Consider the following 17,386-nt stretch of genomic DNA (forward strand, 5'->3'; position numbering starts at 1 on the left):
ATAAACACTCCACTGCTCTCACTCACGAGTGGCAATGGGAATAATTACAGGGAAAAGTCCCTGGTGTTAACTGGGGGCTGGTGGGGCCAGGCATGATAGTGTTGGCAGAGGCAGCAGGGGACAACGTGAGTCCGACTTTCAGAGGGGAGGGGTGAGACGTTGAGACAAAGAAAAGAGAAAATCAGAATTTGTGGAAGACTTAGTGATTTAGTGGGCCTGCCATCTCAGGAATAACTAGCCTCAGTCTTGTTGCTAGAGGTTGGACCTTTGAGTGGGCCATGCTTTCTCCTAGGATGGCTTCAGCTTTCCCTCCTAGTTCTCAGAGGATGAAATGAGCTCTATATGCTCTTCGAAGCCACTGAATCAGCTCAAGAGGTTTCTGGGAAACTGCAAAGAGGAGAGTGGTACTGGGGAAATCTGGGGATGAGTAGGAAGTGCTGTTTGGTGCGTTCCCTCAATTGATGTAAAAATGTAAAAAGCTTGCAGGAAAAAAAAGTGCCTAAACTACTGATACTTTGTTTTATGGGTCCCTGATTGGCTTCCCAGCTCCCTTTCTTCTGCCCACTGGTCTTCATGTCCTTGCAATATCAGGGCTGGTGTAGCCTGGAAAATCCGGTGGTTGGGCTCCATCTTGGAGCACTGAATCAGATCTTCAGGCAGTGACCACCTGAGCATGTGTTCCCCGGCTTCTGACTGGACTCTATGCCCCACCTGCCCACATGTGCCTGTGGCCTGTGTCATGCTCTGCTGTAACTTGGAGGCTGTCTCAGGACCGTTTTGCCTGCCAAATAAGCAGCTCCAGTTGGTCATGACTCAGCAGCCTTGCCCTGGTGGCCAAGCCAGGCTGCCTCTGACTCAGTGGGGTGCTGGGATGACCTCTGAAAGCCAGCATCCACATCTATGACTCAGGTCTGGGCATTAATTGGTCTCAGTAAAAGCACTTTGATTAGGTTCAGATAAAAGGGGCCCAAAAGAGTTCAAAGCCAGACAGGTTTTTGGGGTGAAGAAAGGTGGCAGCTGTTTTGGTGACAGTGGAAGGGAGATGCTGGAGTCTCAGACAAGAAGTCTGAGCTTGGAGCCCACAGAGTTCCTCACTTGCATGCCTGGGGGAGAGATGAAGGAGGGGAGGGCTCATGCCAGACCAGAAGTCTTCCCCAATCCTAGGCTGCTGCCAAGGTGACTTGCCCGCCACCCCCATTCCCTCTCCCTTTCATACTCTGAGAGAGATACTGGCAAATCACACAAACGTTACCTGGAAGAAGCTCATTTTCAACATCATAGAAATCTGGAATCCCAGAAAAGTCTAAGTTATTCTTGATTTGTCTGCCTTTCAATAGTGTATACTTTCCCTCTGTTTTAGTTCCCAGCCTCCCAGCTGGGATGTTTTTGTGGTACAAGTTCTGCATTTCTTCCTGCATTCTCCATGTCTTCTTGGGAGAGGGAATCACCATTATCACAATGCCCTTTGAAGACTTTGAGACTGGGTCAGAAATAGGGTTGAAATTTCAGGTGGCTTCCTTAGGATACCCCTGGAAAGAGAATACAAGGCAGTGGGAGGGAATGGGGAGCAGGAGAAAGTGCCCAGAGCTAAGGATTTTTTTCGGCATGGCCCCTGGGGAAAGACTCTTGGTCCCTGGGCTAGTGAGTGTGAGCGCCAAATCATAGAATCTCAAGGCAGGAAGGGACCTCAAGGACCCTTTGGTATTTGAATCTCCTGTGTAATCTTTAATCAAATGGTTGGACAGTTCTGAGCTTGCTTGCATTTTCTGAGATTCGGGGTGCTCGTTACCTCATAAAACAACCCAAACCATCTCAGGCCAGCCCTGATGCTCAAAAAGTTCTTAATATTGAGTCAATATATATTTTCCTGTGCATTCATTGTGCATTTCCAGTACATTGGGACCACACTAAAGTTTAGGCTTTTTTTTTTACACGATGCCCCTTCACATATCTCCTGCCCCAGCTCCTTCACAGCCTGATCCCATGTGGGGAAGTGTCCAAAGTTCTGGAAACACATGGCTCTTCTGAACATTTTTTGGGGGAGGGAAGGGTAAGTGGGTTGTTGGAGAGAGGAAGATGGGGAAAGTTGGGAACCTTCCACTTTATCCTTGGGCTGGGCATGTCTGCTACCCTGGCTGAGCTGTATTGCTTCTGAGCCCTGCCCCCTCTGGCACCACCTTTCCCACACTCCTTTCCCTTTCTCAGTGTCCAGGCCATGGGAGAAAACATGGAAAGCAGAGAGAGGGCTGATCAGGACAGGTTTAGTGGGGAAAGCTCTGAAGCAGACACACCCCTGGCTTAGCTCTGCCACCTGCCAGCTCCCACATAACTTCCCTGACAACTGCCTGGAAAGCAAGGCAGGCCTGGGGCCTCCATGGGGGCTGGGGGAGGACCACAGTTCTTCTCTGCAGATATGTATTGTAGGAATCCAGATGGCAGAATCAAAGACAAAATTTATTTATACAGATTCAAGGGTCAGAGTCTCAGTGGGCATATGGACTAGTCCATGACAAGGTTTCTCTCTCCACATACAAATATGCATATAGAAGGCCTGGCTAGTCCATGCAGAAGGCCTAGCTCTGATACCACTGAGTGTTCTTGTGGTTTGGTGTAAGGTCCACAGAGATTCAGTTCCTCAGTCCAAAAATAACTATCAGTGGTCTCTCTTGACTTTATTCTCTTCTCTGTGGTCTCTGGCAGAGCCCTGTTTATTTTCCAAGGACCAAAATCCTCTTCCAGTCACCTCTCTGAATCCTCCTGCACAACATCAGATATCCTTCAGAGTTCTGTTTAAAACATTCTTTCCACCAGGTCAGGGACCTTGCCGTGATCGCCATAGTTCATCATGCTGGGATGAGGGGTTGGCATCCCTTCCCTTGTCTGTCTTCCTGACCAGACTGAATGCTCTGGAAGGATAGACACTGTATTTCATTAATTGCTGCTGCCCAGGGCCTAGTACAAGGCCCAGCCCATTTGCTGAGTGGATGAAGGTTCTGTAGTATATGGTTGATCTTGGTGAGGTGAAGATCTTTTATCTTTAGGGTCTTTTAATTCTTCTTCAAGTCTGTCATTAGGAATGCCCATACTTTTTACAAGCATTTCTTCTTTCTTCCATTACTCCCTTGATAACTGTTCAGTTTATAACATTTAATCAAGTACCCTTTGTTATGGTGCTCTGCTGACAGCCACTCCTTTCAGCAAGGGGGCCCATTTCAGTGCTATTTGCTCTTATGAGTCTGGGCCAGCTCCAGGATATCACTTGATGGGAGAGTTGTGGGAATATCCAGGCTCCCTCCTGGCATTCCCTCTTCTTCTGAGGTGGACCAGCAGGAATCGCCAAGACTTGAGGAGTCAGTTGGGAGGGGCTCAGGGAGTCCCTAGGTCACATGGGTCCAAAATTCTTGTCTGCCAGCCCTCATCTAGACCTCAGTCCCTAACCCTAACCCAGATCCTGAAACAGAACCCTATGCGAGGCTTTCATTTCTCTCTCTGTAACTAACTCTAACTCTTCCTCAACTGAACTTGACATTCTCCTATCACATCACCTGTACTACCTCTAAGCCCCCTACTCTTCTCATCCAAGCATAGCCTCACCTGGTAGTCTTCCAACTCCAAACCTCCACCAAGAGCTGGGTGAAAAGGCAGCAGCTTCAGCAGCTCCCTGGCTTCTCTGTGACTGTGTCCACGTGGTGCCTTGACTGCCCAGTTTGAGATTTAGCATGTTGTCCATCCCACGCTGTTCATGACTCCTGCTCCCAGACCTTTCCTCAGAAGCTTGCATGGCTATTCCAGGAGGCTGCTGTTCACTCCTGGGTGTTGCAGGGGGGAGCCAGGTTTACATGGGGACTCAGAAGAAGTGATAAAGAGCCTGCTGACTCTGTGTGTTTTAGAAAGGGTCAAGTTGCAGACCTGGGGGCTGGGAAGAGAGACCAGAACCTGAGCCTGAGCTCAGGGGGTCTCGGGGAGGGGTTGGAAGCATAGTTTGGGCAGAGGAGGGCAGGGCCTGCAAGAGTTGTGCTGAGTTGCTGTGAAGGGCACTTTGGAGAAAGAGTAGGTGGGTCAAGGCCACCTCCTGTCCTTCCCCCAAATGTTCTGGGGTCAGGCTGCACCTGGTGTCAGAAGCAGTCTCTGGGCTTCTCTGGGTCCTTGACCTCCCTCTTCCCTTCTCCTCTGTCTCTGTTCACTGCTTTCTAAGCCTCTGTTTTTGAGTTTCTGCTTCTCTGTCTTACGGTAGAAGCAAATACAACCCAAATTGTGGCATATGCACAAAATGGGCCATTTTCTCCCAGAGAGCTCCAAATTTCTCAGGAAAAAGCAGGGGAGCCTTTTTGGAAATTTCTGTGGCCTTCTATCTCCTTTGTCTCTGTCTCTGAACATCTGGATGAGCCATTTGGATGCCGCCTATGTTCCTCTGCTTCTTAGCGATCATTGTTTCTCCTGGGGACACAGAGAGCATCCCAGTAATCTTGGGATTCTGTCCAGATCTTTATGGGACCTGGAAAGGAAGTGGGTGGGGAAATGAAATGTTTGGGGTGGAGACTGGGTAGGGGAGAGGAGAGGAAGAAATTGGGGTAGGGGTCCTTCTAGGAGTAGGCCCTCTTCCTCTGCTTAAGTTGAAGCTCAGAGAAGCCTTGGGCTGGTTCCAGAGGAAGAGGGCCATAGGCTAGATCTATGCTAGAAAATTAAGCTGATACACAGTGCCCTCACTCCATCACTCCCCCCCTCCCCTGCCAAACCCTGCAGGGCTCAGGGCACAAGGCAGGAAGCCTGACAACTTCTTTTATGAGCCCCAAATTTCAAGGAGGTGGCAATTAGCCCTCAGTGGGTCAGAGGAAAAAAACAATGTGCCTTGTCTTTTGAGGCTTGGAGGGGCCCCAGTGTGGTGCCCTCAAAAGTGGCTATTGTTCTAGGAGTATCTAGGCCCTCAGTCTTCCCCAGCTCCCATCTTTTAGACTCCAAAATCAGGAAACAACCCCAGTAAAACTGCTTCTGATGGACCCTGTCTTGTGGTGTCAGAGGCCCACTCACTGCAAATAGCTTCCTGCATCCCCTCCCCAAATCTGTTTCTAGGAGCTTAATCATTGGTGAACTGAGGTCGTGGAGCAGGACTTCAGAGGTTACATTTGTCATTGGATTAAACTGCTTCATACCCATCAGATGGGCTCAAGAATATGTGCAATTGTCTCAAAAATCTTGGGTCCCCAATCAACCTGTGCCATTGGTATTCTCCCAGAGCACAGGGATAAAAATTTTAGCTAAACTTGGCTTAAGCAGATGGAGGCTAAAATCTTTCTATGTCATAATTATAGTCTCATTTTTGATACCCATGAATCCTCCTGCCCATATAACTTTAATCTATGTTCTAACCCTAACCATAGTCTATTCTGTTTTAGACCCCAAATTCAATTCTAACTCAACCATAATCCCAATTCTACATCAGTCTCTACCCAGCCTTTGAATGAGCTGTAACTGTATTCTCAAGATACCTTTAAATGAAACTAAAACCTTATTCCTTATCATAACATGGATTCTGGCCATCACACCTAGCCTCAGTTCTAGTTGTTATGCTAATCCTAATCTCAACCTTAATTCCCATCTCAACCTCAAATCTGACCTCAGCCTCATTCATAATTCCAACTAACCCCAACCTTCACCCCAGCCTTAATTCAGCCTGCATCTCAACTCTAACATTGGATGAAATCCAGAACCCAATGAAACTCCTACCCTACACTTCAATTTAATGCAATGACAGTATTACTCCTTTCTTTTCAGTCTCCTGGTCCCACCTGTTCTCCCCTCCACCCATCACTGACCTTGCATGCTTTGTCCCCACGGGTGGGTCTAGTAACCTGTAAGGTTACCAAGCCCTTTTTCTCGGACCACTCTGGATCGAGAATCAATAAGTCTGGGTGTCCCCCACACAGGCCCCAACAGCATTACCTGAACTGAATTCTCGTGTTTCTCCAGGCTTCTGTTCCTATTTTAAAAAGTGTAGATAATGATCCCTGCTTTCCAGAGTGTGAAGGGCAATCCTATGAACCTCAAAATAAATAAGGAAATGAGGATATTCATTGTGTATATCTGGTGGGTCCCAGAGCACCCTGTTATTGTTGGAGGTGTGGGTGGAGGGGTTTGGAATATAGTGACGCATGGGTTCCTTGAGCTTCCTTATTGTTCTGTCTTATTTTTCCTGGAGGGGTGGGCTCTGGCAGTATCTCTAAGTCTCATACCCTCCCCAAGATTCTTCCTCCTATCCTTCTTGTGCCCTCTGTCAGGGAGAAGGGTGGGCTGTTGAACAGGGTCACTCATGCCCTGACCCACCTCTCCTAAAGCCCACGGGAGGCCTCGGGTCTGTTTTGGGACCCTCCTGGACCAACTAGCAAGGGTTGTCCCCCACTTTCCCCCTCTGCCCACCAGGACCATCCCACCCCAGCTCTAACCTGCCCAGACCTTGCTGGCTTATGCCCTGATGAACAGTCCAGGTGATGGGGTCCTTGGTCTCCCTTTCTGTGTGAAGCAAGGACACCAAACACTTCCTAAAAAGAAATGCACACAGAGGGCTTAGCCTTCCTCAGTAGAGATACAGCACATCCCAGTGAGTGGGCACACACACAGGCACACTCCCTTCCTTGGCCCTCTTTGTGCTATTCTCCCCGATATCCCCTCACTAACCCATGTCCTCTCTGTGCTCCCTCCACATATCCTGGTCTTTCTCCCTTCAGGCCTCACTGAACTGGTTTTAGTTCAGTGTGGGAGGTTGGGCTGGATTCCTACAACATCCCCAGCTCCCAGTGATCCCCTACATTCAAGGATGACCTTGTATCAGGGATGGGTTGGGGTCATAGCTCCAGAGGGGGCAGCCAGGAGAAGACCCTGATCCCAAACACACCACTTTCCTCTCTCATTTAGCTTAGGAGGGCTGACTCCCTTTGAGGGGCCAGAGGCCTCAGGTGAAAGGCAGGCTGGGCATTCCTGGGTCCCATTTATCTGTCTGGACCTTCCCTCCAACCCTAGTATCCCCTTTCCTGGTGCTTCTTCCCACTGGCCTGGGTAGGGGGTTGGCATCTGTCAGTAGATCAGGAACAGGAGGGGGCAGGATTTGTAAAGTGTGTCAGACCCCTGTATTCTGGGGTCAATGTTAACCCTTCAAAGCTTGGACACCCTTCCTCCTCAAGCCTGGCTTCTCCTTCCTCTTCCATTTCCCCTGGGGAAGAAGGCAGCAAACCTGAGTAGTGAGAGGAGCTCCATGGATGTCATAAAATGGGATGACTGCTGTCACCTGAGGAGGATGGGGCCAGAAGGAAGTGGAAGTTTAACAGGTGCCTAATTATAAGTCCTACTGGCAATCCTGCCTCACTCGCTGGATAGGGAAGAGCTTGGGTGATGGCTGGGTAGGCCATTCTGTCACCCTGATAATTAGGGTTTTGGGGACTCCTCCCTGAGGCGGGGACCAGGCCCCCTCCCTTCCATAGAAATAACTCTGGCTGCTCCCCAGCCGGGCACTCATTGCACCTTATTGCCACCCTGGGCAGTGTCTGGGCCCTCAGCTCCCCCTCCTTCTACGCATTCCCGCAAACACACTACCTCAGGCCGGGCCCCGGCCCCACAGCCACCAGCCCAGGGATACCCAGCCCAGGAGGAGGAAACACCGAGCCTAGAGACATGGGAGTTCGAGGAGCATTCCACCTTCTACTCGTGTGCTTGAGCCCAGGTATGGAGCTGGGCAGCAGGCAGGGATGCCCGTACAATGCTAGATGGGCAGAGAAAAGGGCAGCAAGGGGTGCACAGAGGAGCCTCAGCAGTTGTCTGAGATGCCCTGGGAGGATGCGGCACACCCGCACCCTGCTGCCACCCAGGTTTGGATATTGCCAGGGGCCTCTCCTCAGGAGAGCCCCATGCCTGAAGTTTTGGGGCAGAGGTCTTTGATGGTCCCTCACTGTGGGGCTCACGCACACATGTGCTGAGACTAGGAGTACAGGGCTGTGGGAACTGGGAGTGAGGTGGATAATCATGCGAGCAGCAAAGCTGGGTGGGAGCTAAGGAGGAGCCTAGTAAGGAGCCTTTTCACTAATGTGTGTGTGTTATTCCAGCAGGAGGGCCCCACACCTCCAGGCCAGAGCCCAGGGCAGGGAGTTGCCTCCAGAGGGCAGAGCCTCTGGCTAATGTGGCCAGCACTGCCAGTCACAGCCCTGACCTGAGGCCTCCGCTTCAGGCCCCTTTGTTGTGAGAGTTCCAGGGTAGTTTTCACCCTCCAGGATGATGGGGACAGCACCCCACTGGGGCACACGTTAAGGTTGGATGTTGTGGCTACCTGCCCAGGTTGGGACAAGTCTCAGCAAGGGCCACTCAGTGTGGATATTGCTGGAAATGGCTCTGAGACCCACCCTGGGGTCTGGGATGGGGGATGAGAGAGTGTGGGGGAGGAGCTAATGATGGGGAAGGTATTTTCAGCCTTTGTGTGTGTGTGTATGTGTGTGAATGATGGAGTTTCCATTAGAATGTCTGCAACACCCTCTGTGTCTGGCAGAACCCATGCAAGAACCTCCAGCTTTGCTTTGGGAACTTGGGATATCTCCATGTTTGTGGTGTGTATCCTGGGTGTATTCTGTGTGTATTTATAAACCAGTATCCTCTTGTGGGGGCTGCCTTTCTCCCCTCCCTTCTCCCCTCTCTCCTTCCTTACCTCCAGAGGGAGGGCTAGGAGTTCTGAAAGCAGCCTGAAAATTCACAAAAGATTTACAAGTTGAGAATAGACACTACTATTGAGGTGACATGCACAGAGAGTGTGTAGCCCCTGGTGTTTTTGTAGGGAGACAATTAGTCACTACTGCCCTCTTTCTTGGAGCCCACTGTGATTTCTCTCCCTTTCTCCAAATCTTGCCCAGCATTCTCTTCCACTCTTGCTTTCTTCCCTTTCTCCAATCTCTCTCTTCTCTTACATTTCCTCAGTGCCACAGCAAGAGAAATCAGGGTGAGACACCAGGAAGAACTTCCCCAGAAGAGTGAAGGAATGCAGAAAAGCTGCAGCCCTTAAGAAGAGGTTGAGAAATCTTTTAGGGAGAGTGAATGGCAAGGGTGAGGCTCCTTAGCCTGGGACAATGGAAGACACGCAGCCTAGTGCAGGGTGAAGGCATTCTTTTTCCAGTTTGCCCCTCCTTCCCTAACTCCCCTGAATACTTACTCTCTTGCTGGCTGGCCCCCAGGTGTACAGAAGAGTCATCTCTTTGCGGGTTGCTTCTAGGAGCTGTTCCTCAGGGTGGAGCCTCTGCTCTCTGCTCAGTTCTGGCTTATCCGTGGCTTGCCTTGTGCCGCCCCAGGAACTGGCAGATGGCATCAGGATCCTTATCTCAGAAATGAGCTGATGTTCGCTTGACCTGGGGCTGGAGGAGGCATCACCAGGTCCCGTTAGAGCCCTAGCAGCTAGACTGCCTGCTCTGGGTCCCCCGGGAGCCTAGTGGGGTTAGGGCATGGCTGATGGCTTAGCCAGAGTTCCAAGAGGCAAGTTCAGTTGATGCCTGAGCTATTGGGCATGTTGGAAGAGTGCCTCCTGGCTCTTTAGAACCAGGGTAAGCTTTTCCGGGTATGTCTGGCTTTGACTAGGTGCACATGGACCATGTGGTATGTAGTGGGTATGTCCTCTGGATTACTCTGGACTTGTGTTTGTGTGCAGGTGTGTGTCTGTGTGGATCTGATAGTATTTGTGTGCAGGAAGGTGGAACTGCATAAGTATGAACCTGCATTTGGAAGGCTTGTAGAATGTGTCTATGTGTTTATGTGTTTGGGTGTGACAGAGTGTAACTGTGTGTGTGAGATGCTCTCTAAGTGTGAAGGCGGTCTCAAGAGAGAGCCAGAAAAGGGCAGAGCAGAGTGAGTTGCTGAGACCAGGGGCTGAGACTCCAAAGGACTTGCTCCCTCTCAACAAAGAAAGCAGGAGAGTGAGCCAGGCTAGACAAAGGGGTCTGGGGGGGGAGGGGTGCAGGAGATTGGGAAGTGGAGCCTACCTGTCCTGCCTGCCAAGGTTGGGGCCCTGGACACACCCCCCTGCATTTCTCTCTAGGTCCAACTGGTTGGGGCTAGTGCTTGCCTGGGCTTCCAAATGGGGGGGAGAGGAGCTCAGTGCTGAGTTTCCAGATGCCAGGTCCTCACCCAGGCTGACTCAATGGAGCAGGATGGCAGCAGCAGGAGGGACCCCAATTGGAGTGAGCATGTGAGGGCAGCCAACAAGCCATACAATCAGACAAGGATAGGACACAAAGTCCACACTTCCACACTGCTACATTTCATCACACAAGGCTCACATGGTCATATAGATGCATGTGGCCACAGTCCCAGGCACACACTATCATTTACTGTCACACGCAAATACATCCCAGTCACAGCTTTCCCCTGTCATCCACAGGCATGCCCCATCACTCAGAACACTGACAGCCAGGCACCTGCTGTCAAGCACAGACATATAGCCACACACATGCACTGTCATACACAAGACACATGGATACCTCCAGTCTTCCATTCCTTAGGCTGGGAAGAGATCCCCAGGGCCATGGTGTCCATCCTCCTGCCTCCAGCTAGGAGTACCTCACTTGGCCCAGACAGAGGCAGCCTTTAACCAGCCAGGCTCCTCTATCAGAGTGTTTAACAGCTCAGTGTGCTCCATGTGCACAATGTACACACACACAATTATGTAAATATAAAAGCAGACATCCTATCTGGTCATGGCAAGAGTATCCTTACGGTACCATAAGCAGCCACAAATACTCATAAACACATGTGTACACATGTGTACACACTCATGTGCATATACAATCATACATACAGACAAGCATAACTAATAGCTGTATATATATAAACAGGATTCAGATGCAATCCTACACATAGAATATAAACATGCATACACAAGAGTGCACCGACTTGTATATACTGCTTCACGTACATACACAGACACACACTCAGAGCAGCCCCTACTCTCTGTGGAACCCCCACTGAACCTGGGTTGTTTCTGGTACAGAATGGTGGAGGGAGAGGCTGGAATTGACCACCCAAGTTCTGATTCTGTTCCCCTCACCCTACCTGTTCTACCCTTCCCCTAGCACTGCTGTCCTCTGTGCGGATCAACGGGGATGGCCAGGAGGTCCTGTACTTGGCAGAAGGTGACAATGCGAGATTGGGCTGCCCCTATGTTTTGGACCCTGAGGACTATGGTCCCAGTGGGCTGGACATCGAGTGGATGCAGGTCAATTCAGACCCCTCACCTCGGGAGAATGTGGTGAGTGCTGGGCACATGGTCCCCCTTACCCTACACTCCAAGCAGTCCAATGCTCTGAGGGAAAAGAAGGGCAGATAATAAGACCAAGAACTTGAACTTCCTCCAAGGATCTCACGAAATTGGACAGGGATGAGAGCTCTGCAATCACTCCAAGGGGGTGGTACCTGCCTTCAAGAAGTTCCTAGCCTGACCTTATGCTTTCCAAAGTACTTGATCTTATCTGATCCTACCCATTTTGTAAGAGGTCAGTTGACCAGACATCATCATTCCCATTTTTCACCTGACAAAAGTGAGTCTCAAAAGTTGAGTGAATTGCCCAAGGGAACCAATCCATATGGCCCTCCTTGTTTCTGCCTGTCTCACCACCTCTGTTTTTTTTTTCTCTTCTCCACAGTTCCTTAGTTACCAGGACAAGAGGATCAACCATGGCAACCTCCCCCACTTGCAGCAGAGGGTCCGCTTTGCAGCCTCAGACCCCAGCCAATATGATGCCTCCATAAACCTTATGAACCTACAGGTATCTGACACAGCCACTTATGAGTGCCGGGTAAAGAAGACCACCATGGCAACTCGGAAGGTCATTGTCACTGTCCAAGGTATGGCCAGTCTCCTCTGGGCTCCCCTTCCTCAGACTTCAGAATCAAGGGTGGTTTGGACATTCTGCATGTGGCTCTGCCTCTGGCTGAGCCTGTCTCACAATTACCTGCTTCTCTGCAGCTCGGCCTGCAGTGCCCATGTGCTGGACTGAGGGCCACATGGCTCATGGCAATGATGTGGTGCTGAAGTGCTTTGCCAATGGGGGCACCCCACCTCTTTCCTACAAGTGGGCCAAGATCAGTGGGCACACCCACCCCTACCGTGCAGGATCCTATCATTCCCAGCACAGTTTCCACTCTGAACTGTCCTACCAGGAGTCCTTCCACAGCTCCATAAATCAAGGTGAGGGGGCCCAGAGAGAGGAGGGAGAGATGAGTGGAAGATCAGGACTTTGGAACCTGCTAGGACTTCCCTGAGTCATCAGTGGCACCAAGCCAAACCTATAACCTCTGTGGGAGATGCCTCCTCTGAGCCTGTTTCAGAAATTGTTATTGAGAGAAGAGAAGGCATAAGGGTGGGGAAGGGTCAGCCAAAAGCAGTATGGTTAATTTGGAAAGAGCATGGTCTGAGATAAACAGCTGGGCTTGAATCCTGGCTGGGCCACTGACTGGCTGCAAGACACAGGCAAGTAGTTTAACATCTCTGTGCTTTGGTTCATCATATATGAAAAGGGAGTAAGAATACTACCTTCCAGGGGCCCATGAGGATTAAATGGGGGTGAAGTGTGCAAAGCTGCCAGCACACAGAGAAGCTGGCTAGTACTCAAAATCCAACCAAGATGATCAGAGATGGAGGGAGCCTTAGAATTCCTCTGACCTAGTTCCATCTTCACTACAAAGATAGTGAAAACAAAGATAGTACAAAGGAGGAAACCAAGGTTCAGAGAAGGAACCTATTTCCCTAAGGGCACAGAGTGAATTAATGCTGTCTCAGTCCTGTTGCTGACAGAGGGGTCCTTCCTTTCCTCTCTGTTTCAGCAGGGGAAAGGTGACTCACCTGGAGTGTGGAGTGGACCTGGGTGTGCTCATGCACACACTGTCCTTCCTTCCATCCCCCACCCCACAGTACCTGAGGTTGGGGTAGGGCTCTTAGATATCCAGGACCCGCTGCCTCACTACAGGCTCTGTGCTGCAACTTCAGTTTCAGGTCTATTGAACAACGGTGACCTGGTGTTGAAGGATATCTCCCGTGAAGACGATGGGCTGTACCAGTGTACAGTGGCCAACCACGTGGGCTACAGTGTATGTGTGGTGGAGATGAAGGTCTCAGGTAGGTGCAGTGGCCTTGGGGGCCCTGTATCTGGACTGGAGGAATCTGGGCTGTCCTTTGGAGCCCCAGCTGGCTCTTCCTGCCCGATGCATCGAATATAGGTCTTGGCCTAGGGCAGCTGGGGAACCCTGGGGTGACATGCAAGCATAAGGGGTTAACAAGTTAACCATACATCTTTCCATATCTTCCTCACTGGGTGTCCCAGGGACCCGAGGGCCCCTTTCTCACAGACACTCTGCCCTGGCACCACCTGGGTAGTCAGGCACCTGTTAGGCTGCAGAGAGCCTGACTGGCCTCTCCTTCTCTCTACAGACTCCCGACGTGTTGGCGTGATCATCGGAGCAGTGCTGGGCTCTTTGCTCTTGCTGGGCTGTCTGCTGGTGGGCATCTGGGGGCTCATCTGCTGCTGCTGCGGGGGAGCTGGGGCCGGCTGTGCCCGCGGTGCCTTCAGCTACAGCAACAGTGGCAGCGGAGGGGCCTGTGGAGACTTGGCTAATGAGATCAGGTAAAACCTGATGCATGCTGCATGCTGCTGTGCAACAGGGACTGGCACTCTGCCCCTCCTCACTTCTACCTGACATCCCAACCTTGCCTACCATCGCCACAGAGTGCTGGGACCACAGCATGTAGACATGCCACTTGTCACATGGCTTTTCTCTTTCCCCCTTCCCATGCCCAGTCTTCAGCTCTGCTCCCATGCCCCCATCTCCCTCTGTGCAGCCCTCTGTCTTATCTAGACTGTAAGCTCCTGGAGGGCAGGTCCTGTATTCTTCCACTTTTCCCCTGTATTGAGCTGGTGAAAACCCTGGACATGTTTATTTAAGAAGAGTTAAGAGTAGTGCTAATAACTTACATTAGAAACAAACTAGAAATAAATAGATCAAGACTTGTAGTGCTGATGATTATAAATAACCTGGGGCTGGAGGAAAAGATGAAGAGGAGCAGGAGGTGAGAAGAAAGGGAGAGAGGGCAAGGACAAGATTAGTTAAAGAAAGAAGGACCCGAAAGCAGCTCCTTCTGGATCTCCAATGTTCGCTTCCTATTAAAGTCGGCGGTTCTGGGAAAACATCGGAAGGGGACTGGAGAGCGCCTAGATGGGGCTGCATGCCTTGGGCAGTCGGACGGACACAGGTGGACAAGCCCTGTCTGGAAGATAGGAATGGCACAGAACCGCAGTGGTGTCTCCAGTCCAAGAAGAGGCAGAGAGGAGAGTCGGTGGGGCAAGGAGGCGCCAGGGGAGGGGGCGCAGGAGCCAAAAGGTGGCCATTAGCCACGACTCTGCCAGGCCAGCCCGCGCCACGTCGCCTAGGAGTCGGCTCACCTGCCCACCTGTTGTCTCCACAGAGAGGACGCCGTGGCGCCTGGGTTCAAAGCCAGTGGGCGCGGCAGCCGCGTCACCCACCTGCTGGGGTACCCGACGCAGACCGTCAGCCGCTCCCTGCGCCGCAAGTATGCGCCTCCGCCCAGCGGCGGCCAGGAGGACGTGGCCCTGGCACCCCGCACAGCTGCTGCTGCCTGCGAAGCGGGCCCTTCCCAGGTCTATGTCAAAGTCACCAGCACCGAGCCCACCGTCTGCGCCGCGGGGTCACTGCCGGGCAAGGATGGCCTGTTGGTGTGATCTCGCGTGGCCGCCAGGCTGCGCTCTGGCCAGAAAAGGGTGCAGGCTCCCTGTTCGCGGTGGGGGACAAACTCGGGCTGCTCAGACCCCTGCCTGCCCCTGTAAGCCCCTGTAAGGCCACCTGTAAGCTGTGGACAGAAGGCATTTCCCTTGGGAAATGAGTAGGGAGGCAAAGCCTTTTCCCCAAAGTGGGAGGGGGCAGGGCGGGCAGAGAAAGTCCACCTAGAGCCCTCCCAGCAAAACCCGCCCCTCCCCTCCCCCATCCCAGGCTCCGGGAGAAGGAAGAGGAAGTGTCTGAGAGAGACTGAGTCCAGAGGAGGCCCGGTATCCCCAGCCAAGGAAGAGGTCCCCAGGGCAGGGCGGATATGGGTCTGGCCTGAACTGTTCTGTGTGTGAGAGCTGAGCTCTGAGGCGGCAATTTTTAATGCAATAAAGAAACTGTAAGACCCGAGACAGGTGTCTTTGGTTCCACGGAGGGTTGTGTATGAGGTTGGGTGGAGGTTCTGCTTCAGTATCAGGGATGTAGCTCCCTGTTGTCCTGCACCTTCCTGAATCATTTCCTCTTTAGATGGGGACCAGTCAGAGCTGGAAGGGGCTACCTAATCCTATTCCTTCACTACACAGATGGGGATACTGAGACCCCTCAGGCTGGATATAAAATCTAGAATCCTGCTTTTCTCTTTTATTATAGATGGTCAGAAGTGGGGAAGCAAGGGGCTGGCAGGGATGATCTCTCTGAATATTTCCAGACTATTCTCAACATCCTTCTTCGTCTGGCCCCCATCTACCCAATTCTGACTTTTTTTTTTTTTATCTCTCCCAGATATATGCCTTCCCTTTCAGCAACTAGGAAGGGCTTCAGGGTCATGCTCTGGGGTAGAAAGACCTTCAAGTTCCTCTAACCAGCCCCCCTTTTAATGGAAAGGGGGTTGACATTTATTAGGCACTCAGTAAGTCCCAGGTGCTTCCTGATATTTTGTCTTAGTTAATTCTTACTTTAATACTATGGGGCTGTGCATTATCCCATTACACAGATGAGGAAACAGGCTCAGAGGGATTAGGCATGTTGACCAAGGCCACACAGGTCATAACACAAGTTTTCATCGAGGCATGCTTGACTTTTAATTCTCTCTACAGCATTCCTGACCAAGGCTATTCCAATCTCTTCTTGAATACTACCAGTGGCATCACCCTCCTGCCCAGTCCATTCAGTCTCTATCAGAGATATGTTCTTTCTCTCTGGTCCCCAAAGAGCTTTTATTCCTTGGTCCAAGTTCTCTTCTTAGGGAACCCTCGACTTCGCACTTCCAATTCCACTAATGGACAAAGTGGTTGTACTACATACAAGATAGCTGCAACAGGCACACAACTGCACCTGTGGCTGGTCTAGGGATTGAGGGTCCTCTGAAGAGCATGCGTGGTACTTCATAGTCACTCTGTTCTACCTACCTCTTCCCAGTCACTTGCCAGTTGAGAGCCCAGGCACTTCCTTTTTTCTTTGCCTTTTTTTCTCTTGAGGCAAAACAGGGCTTCCTAATTCTTCTTGCTCCTACCCTAGGGCCACATGAAGCATGGGTATGGATGGATCTCAAAGTATCTGGGTGTCAAGTTTCTTAACTGAGGAAGCCCAGAAACTCTTCTTGGTTATAAATAACTAGGAGGCCCTTCTGGTTGGCTTGGGTATTTGCAAAAGAGTAATGGCATTGCTGGCTCTGCCTTGACAGACTTGGGGAAGAAAAAAGAGACAATGGTGTCACAGAGGTAGCCAGGGACAAATGTCTTGAGGTGGAGGTGGGGAAGTGGGAGGTTCTTGGGGATATGTGGGGATACAGAGGGTAAGGGGATTAAACAGTGAGGTGAGCAGAGAACTGTAGGAACCATCTATCCCTTCATTTATTTGCACACATTTATGAATACCTGTAAGATGAATCATTAGATAGAGAGTTAGACCTTTGGCAGGGCACTGGGCCTGGCACATGTTTGCCCTAAAGCAAAGTACTGACTACGATGACTTGGGGAAGGCCCTCCCAGTCTGAGGATCCTCCAGCTCAGCCTCTTGCAGGGTAGTGAGAGAAGCAGGCAGCCAGCTGGCCATATGTACAGGTTGGGTTTAATGACATCACCTTTCCCATTCCAGGAATCAGGAAGCCATGCTCAGACTTAGCCTTCATTTAAAAGGTAAGAACAGCGAGGTTCTGGCAAAGACAAAAACAAAAACAAAAATAAACACAAACAAAAAAACTCATTAAAAAGCAGTGAGAGATTTTCTTTTTTCTTTTTCTTTTTTAAAATATATTTTATTGATTATGCTATTACAGTTGTCCCATTTCCCACCCTTTATTCCCCTCTGCCCTGCATCCCCCCTCCCACCCACATTCCCCCTCAGTTCATATCCATGGGTCATACATGTAAGTTCTTTGACTTCTACATTTCCTATACTATTCTTAACCTCCCCCATTCTATTTTCTACCTACCATTTATGCTCCTTATTCTCTGTACCTTTCCCCCCTCTCTCCCTCTTCTATTCCCCCACTGATAACCCTCCATGTGATCTCCATTTCTGTGGCTCTGTTCCTCTTCTAGTTGTTTGCTTATTTTGTCTGTTGTTTTTCATGTTCAGTTGTTGATAGTTGTCA

General features: G+C 50.8%; 1 protein-coding gene and 1 long non-coding RNA gene across 2 annotated transcripts; one reads left to right on the plus strand and one right to left on the minus strand.

Annotated features, from left to right (window-relative positions):
• Nucleotides 1–6,342: 6,342 nt before the first annotated feature.
• On the plus strand, nt 6,343–15,194 carry VSIG8 (V-set and immunoglobulin domain containing 8). The gene is made up of 7 exons (XM_045181935.2): nt 6,343–7,711; nt 11,091–11,266; nt 11,661–11,862; nt 11,984–12,205; nt 13,004–13,132; nt 13,445–13,637; nt 14,477–15,194. The coding sequence occupies exons 1-7, from the start codon at nt 7,663–7,665 to the stop codon at nt 14,748–14,750; spliced, it is 1,245 nt and encodes a 414-aa protein (XP_045037870.2). The 5' UTR covers nt 6,343–7,662; the 3' UTR covers nt 14,751–15,194.
• LOC123477912 (uncharacterized) lies at nt 6,439–14,650 on the minus strand. Its single transcript, XR_006652940.2, has 4 exons — nt 14,535–14,650; nt 9,182–9,380; nt 7,226–7,279; nt 6,439–6,536 (listed from the first exon to the last, which is right to left on the minus strand). It is a non-coding gene; the product is annotated as an uncharacterized lncRNA (long non-coding RNA).
• Nucleotides 15,195–17,386: the final 2,192 nt, after the last annotated feature.

This window comes from Desmodus rotundus, chromosome 12 (assembly GCF_022682495.2).
Source record: "Desmodus rotundus isolate HL8 chromosome 12, HLdesRot8A.1, whole genome shotgun sequence".
NCBI lineage: Eukaryota > Metazoa > Chordata > Mammalia > Chiroptera > Phyllostomidae > Desmodus > Desmodus rotundus.

What these genes read in the sequence shown, in the direction of transcription:
- VSIG8 (XM_045181935.2), top strand. Translation starts at nt 7,663, where the DNA reads ATGGGAGTTCGAGGAGCATTCCACCTTCTACTCGTGTGCTTGAGCCCA. An exon ending in GGTCATTGTCACTGTCCAAG is followed by an intron (nt 11,863 to 11,983) that starts GTATGGCCAGTC and finishes GCTTCTCTGCAG; the next exon opens with CTCGGCCTGCAGTGCCCATG. An exon ending in CCACAGCTCCATAAATCAAG is followed by an intron (nt 12,206 to 13,003) that starts GTGAGGGGGCCC and finishes CTGCAACTTCAG; the next exon opens with TTTCAGGTCTATTGAACAAC.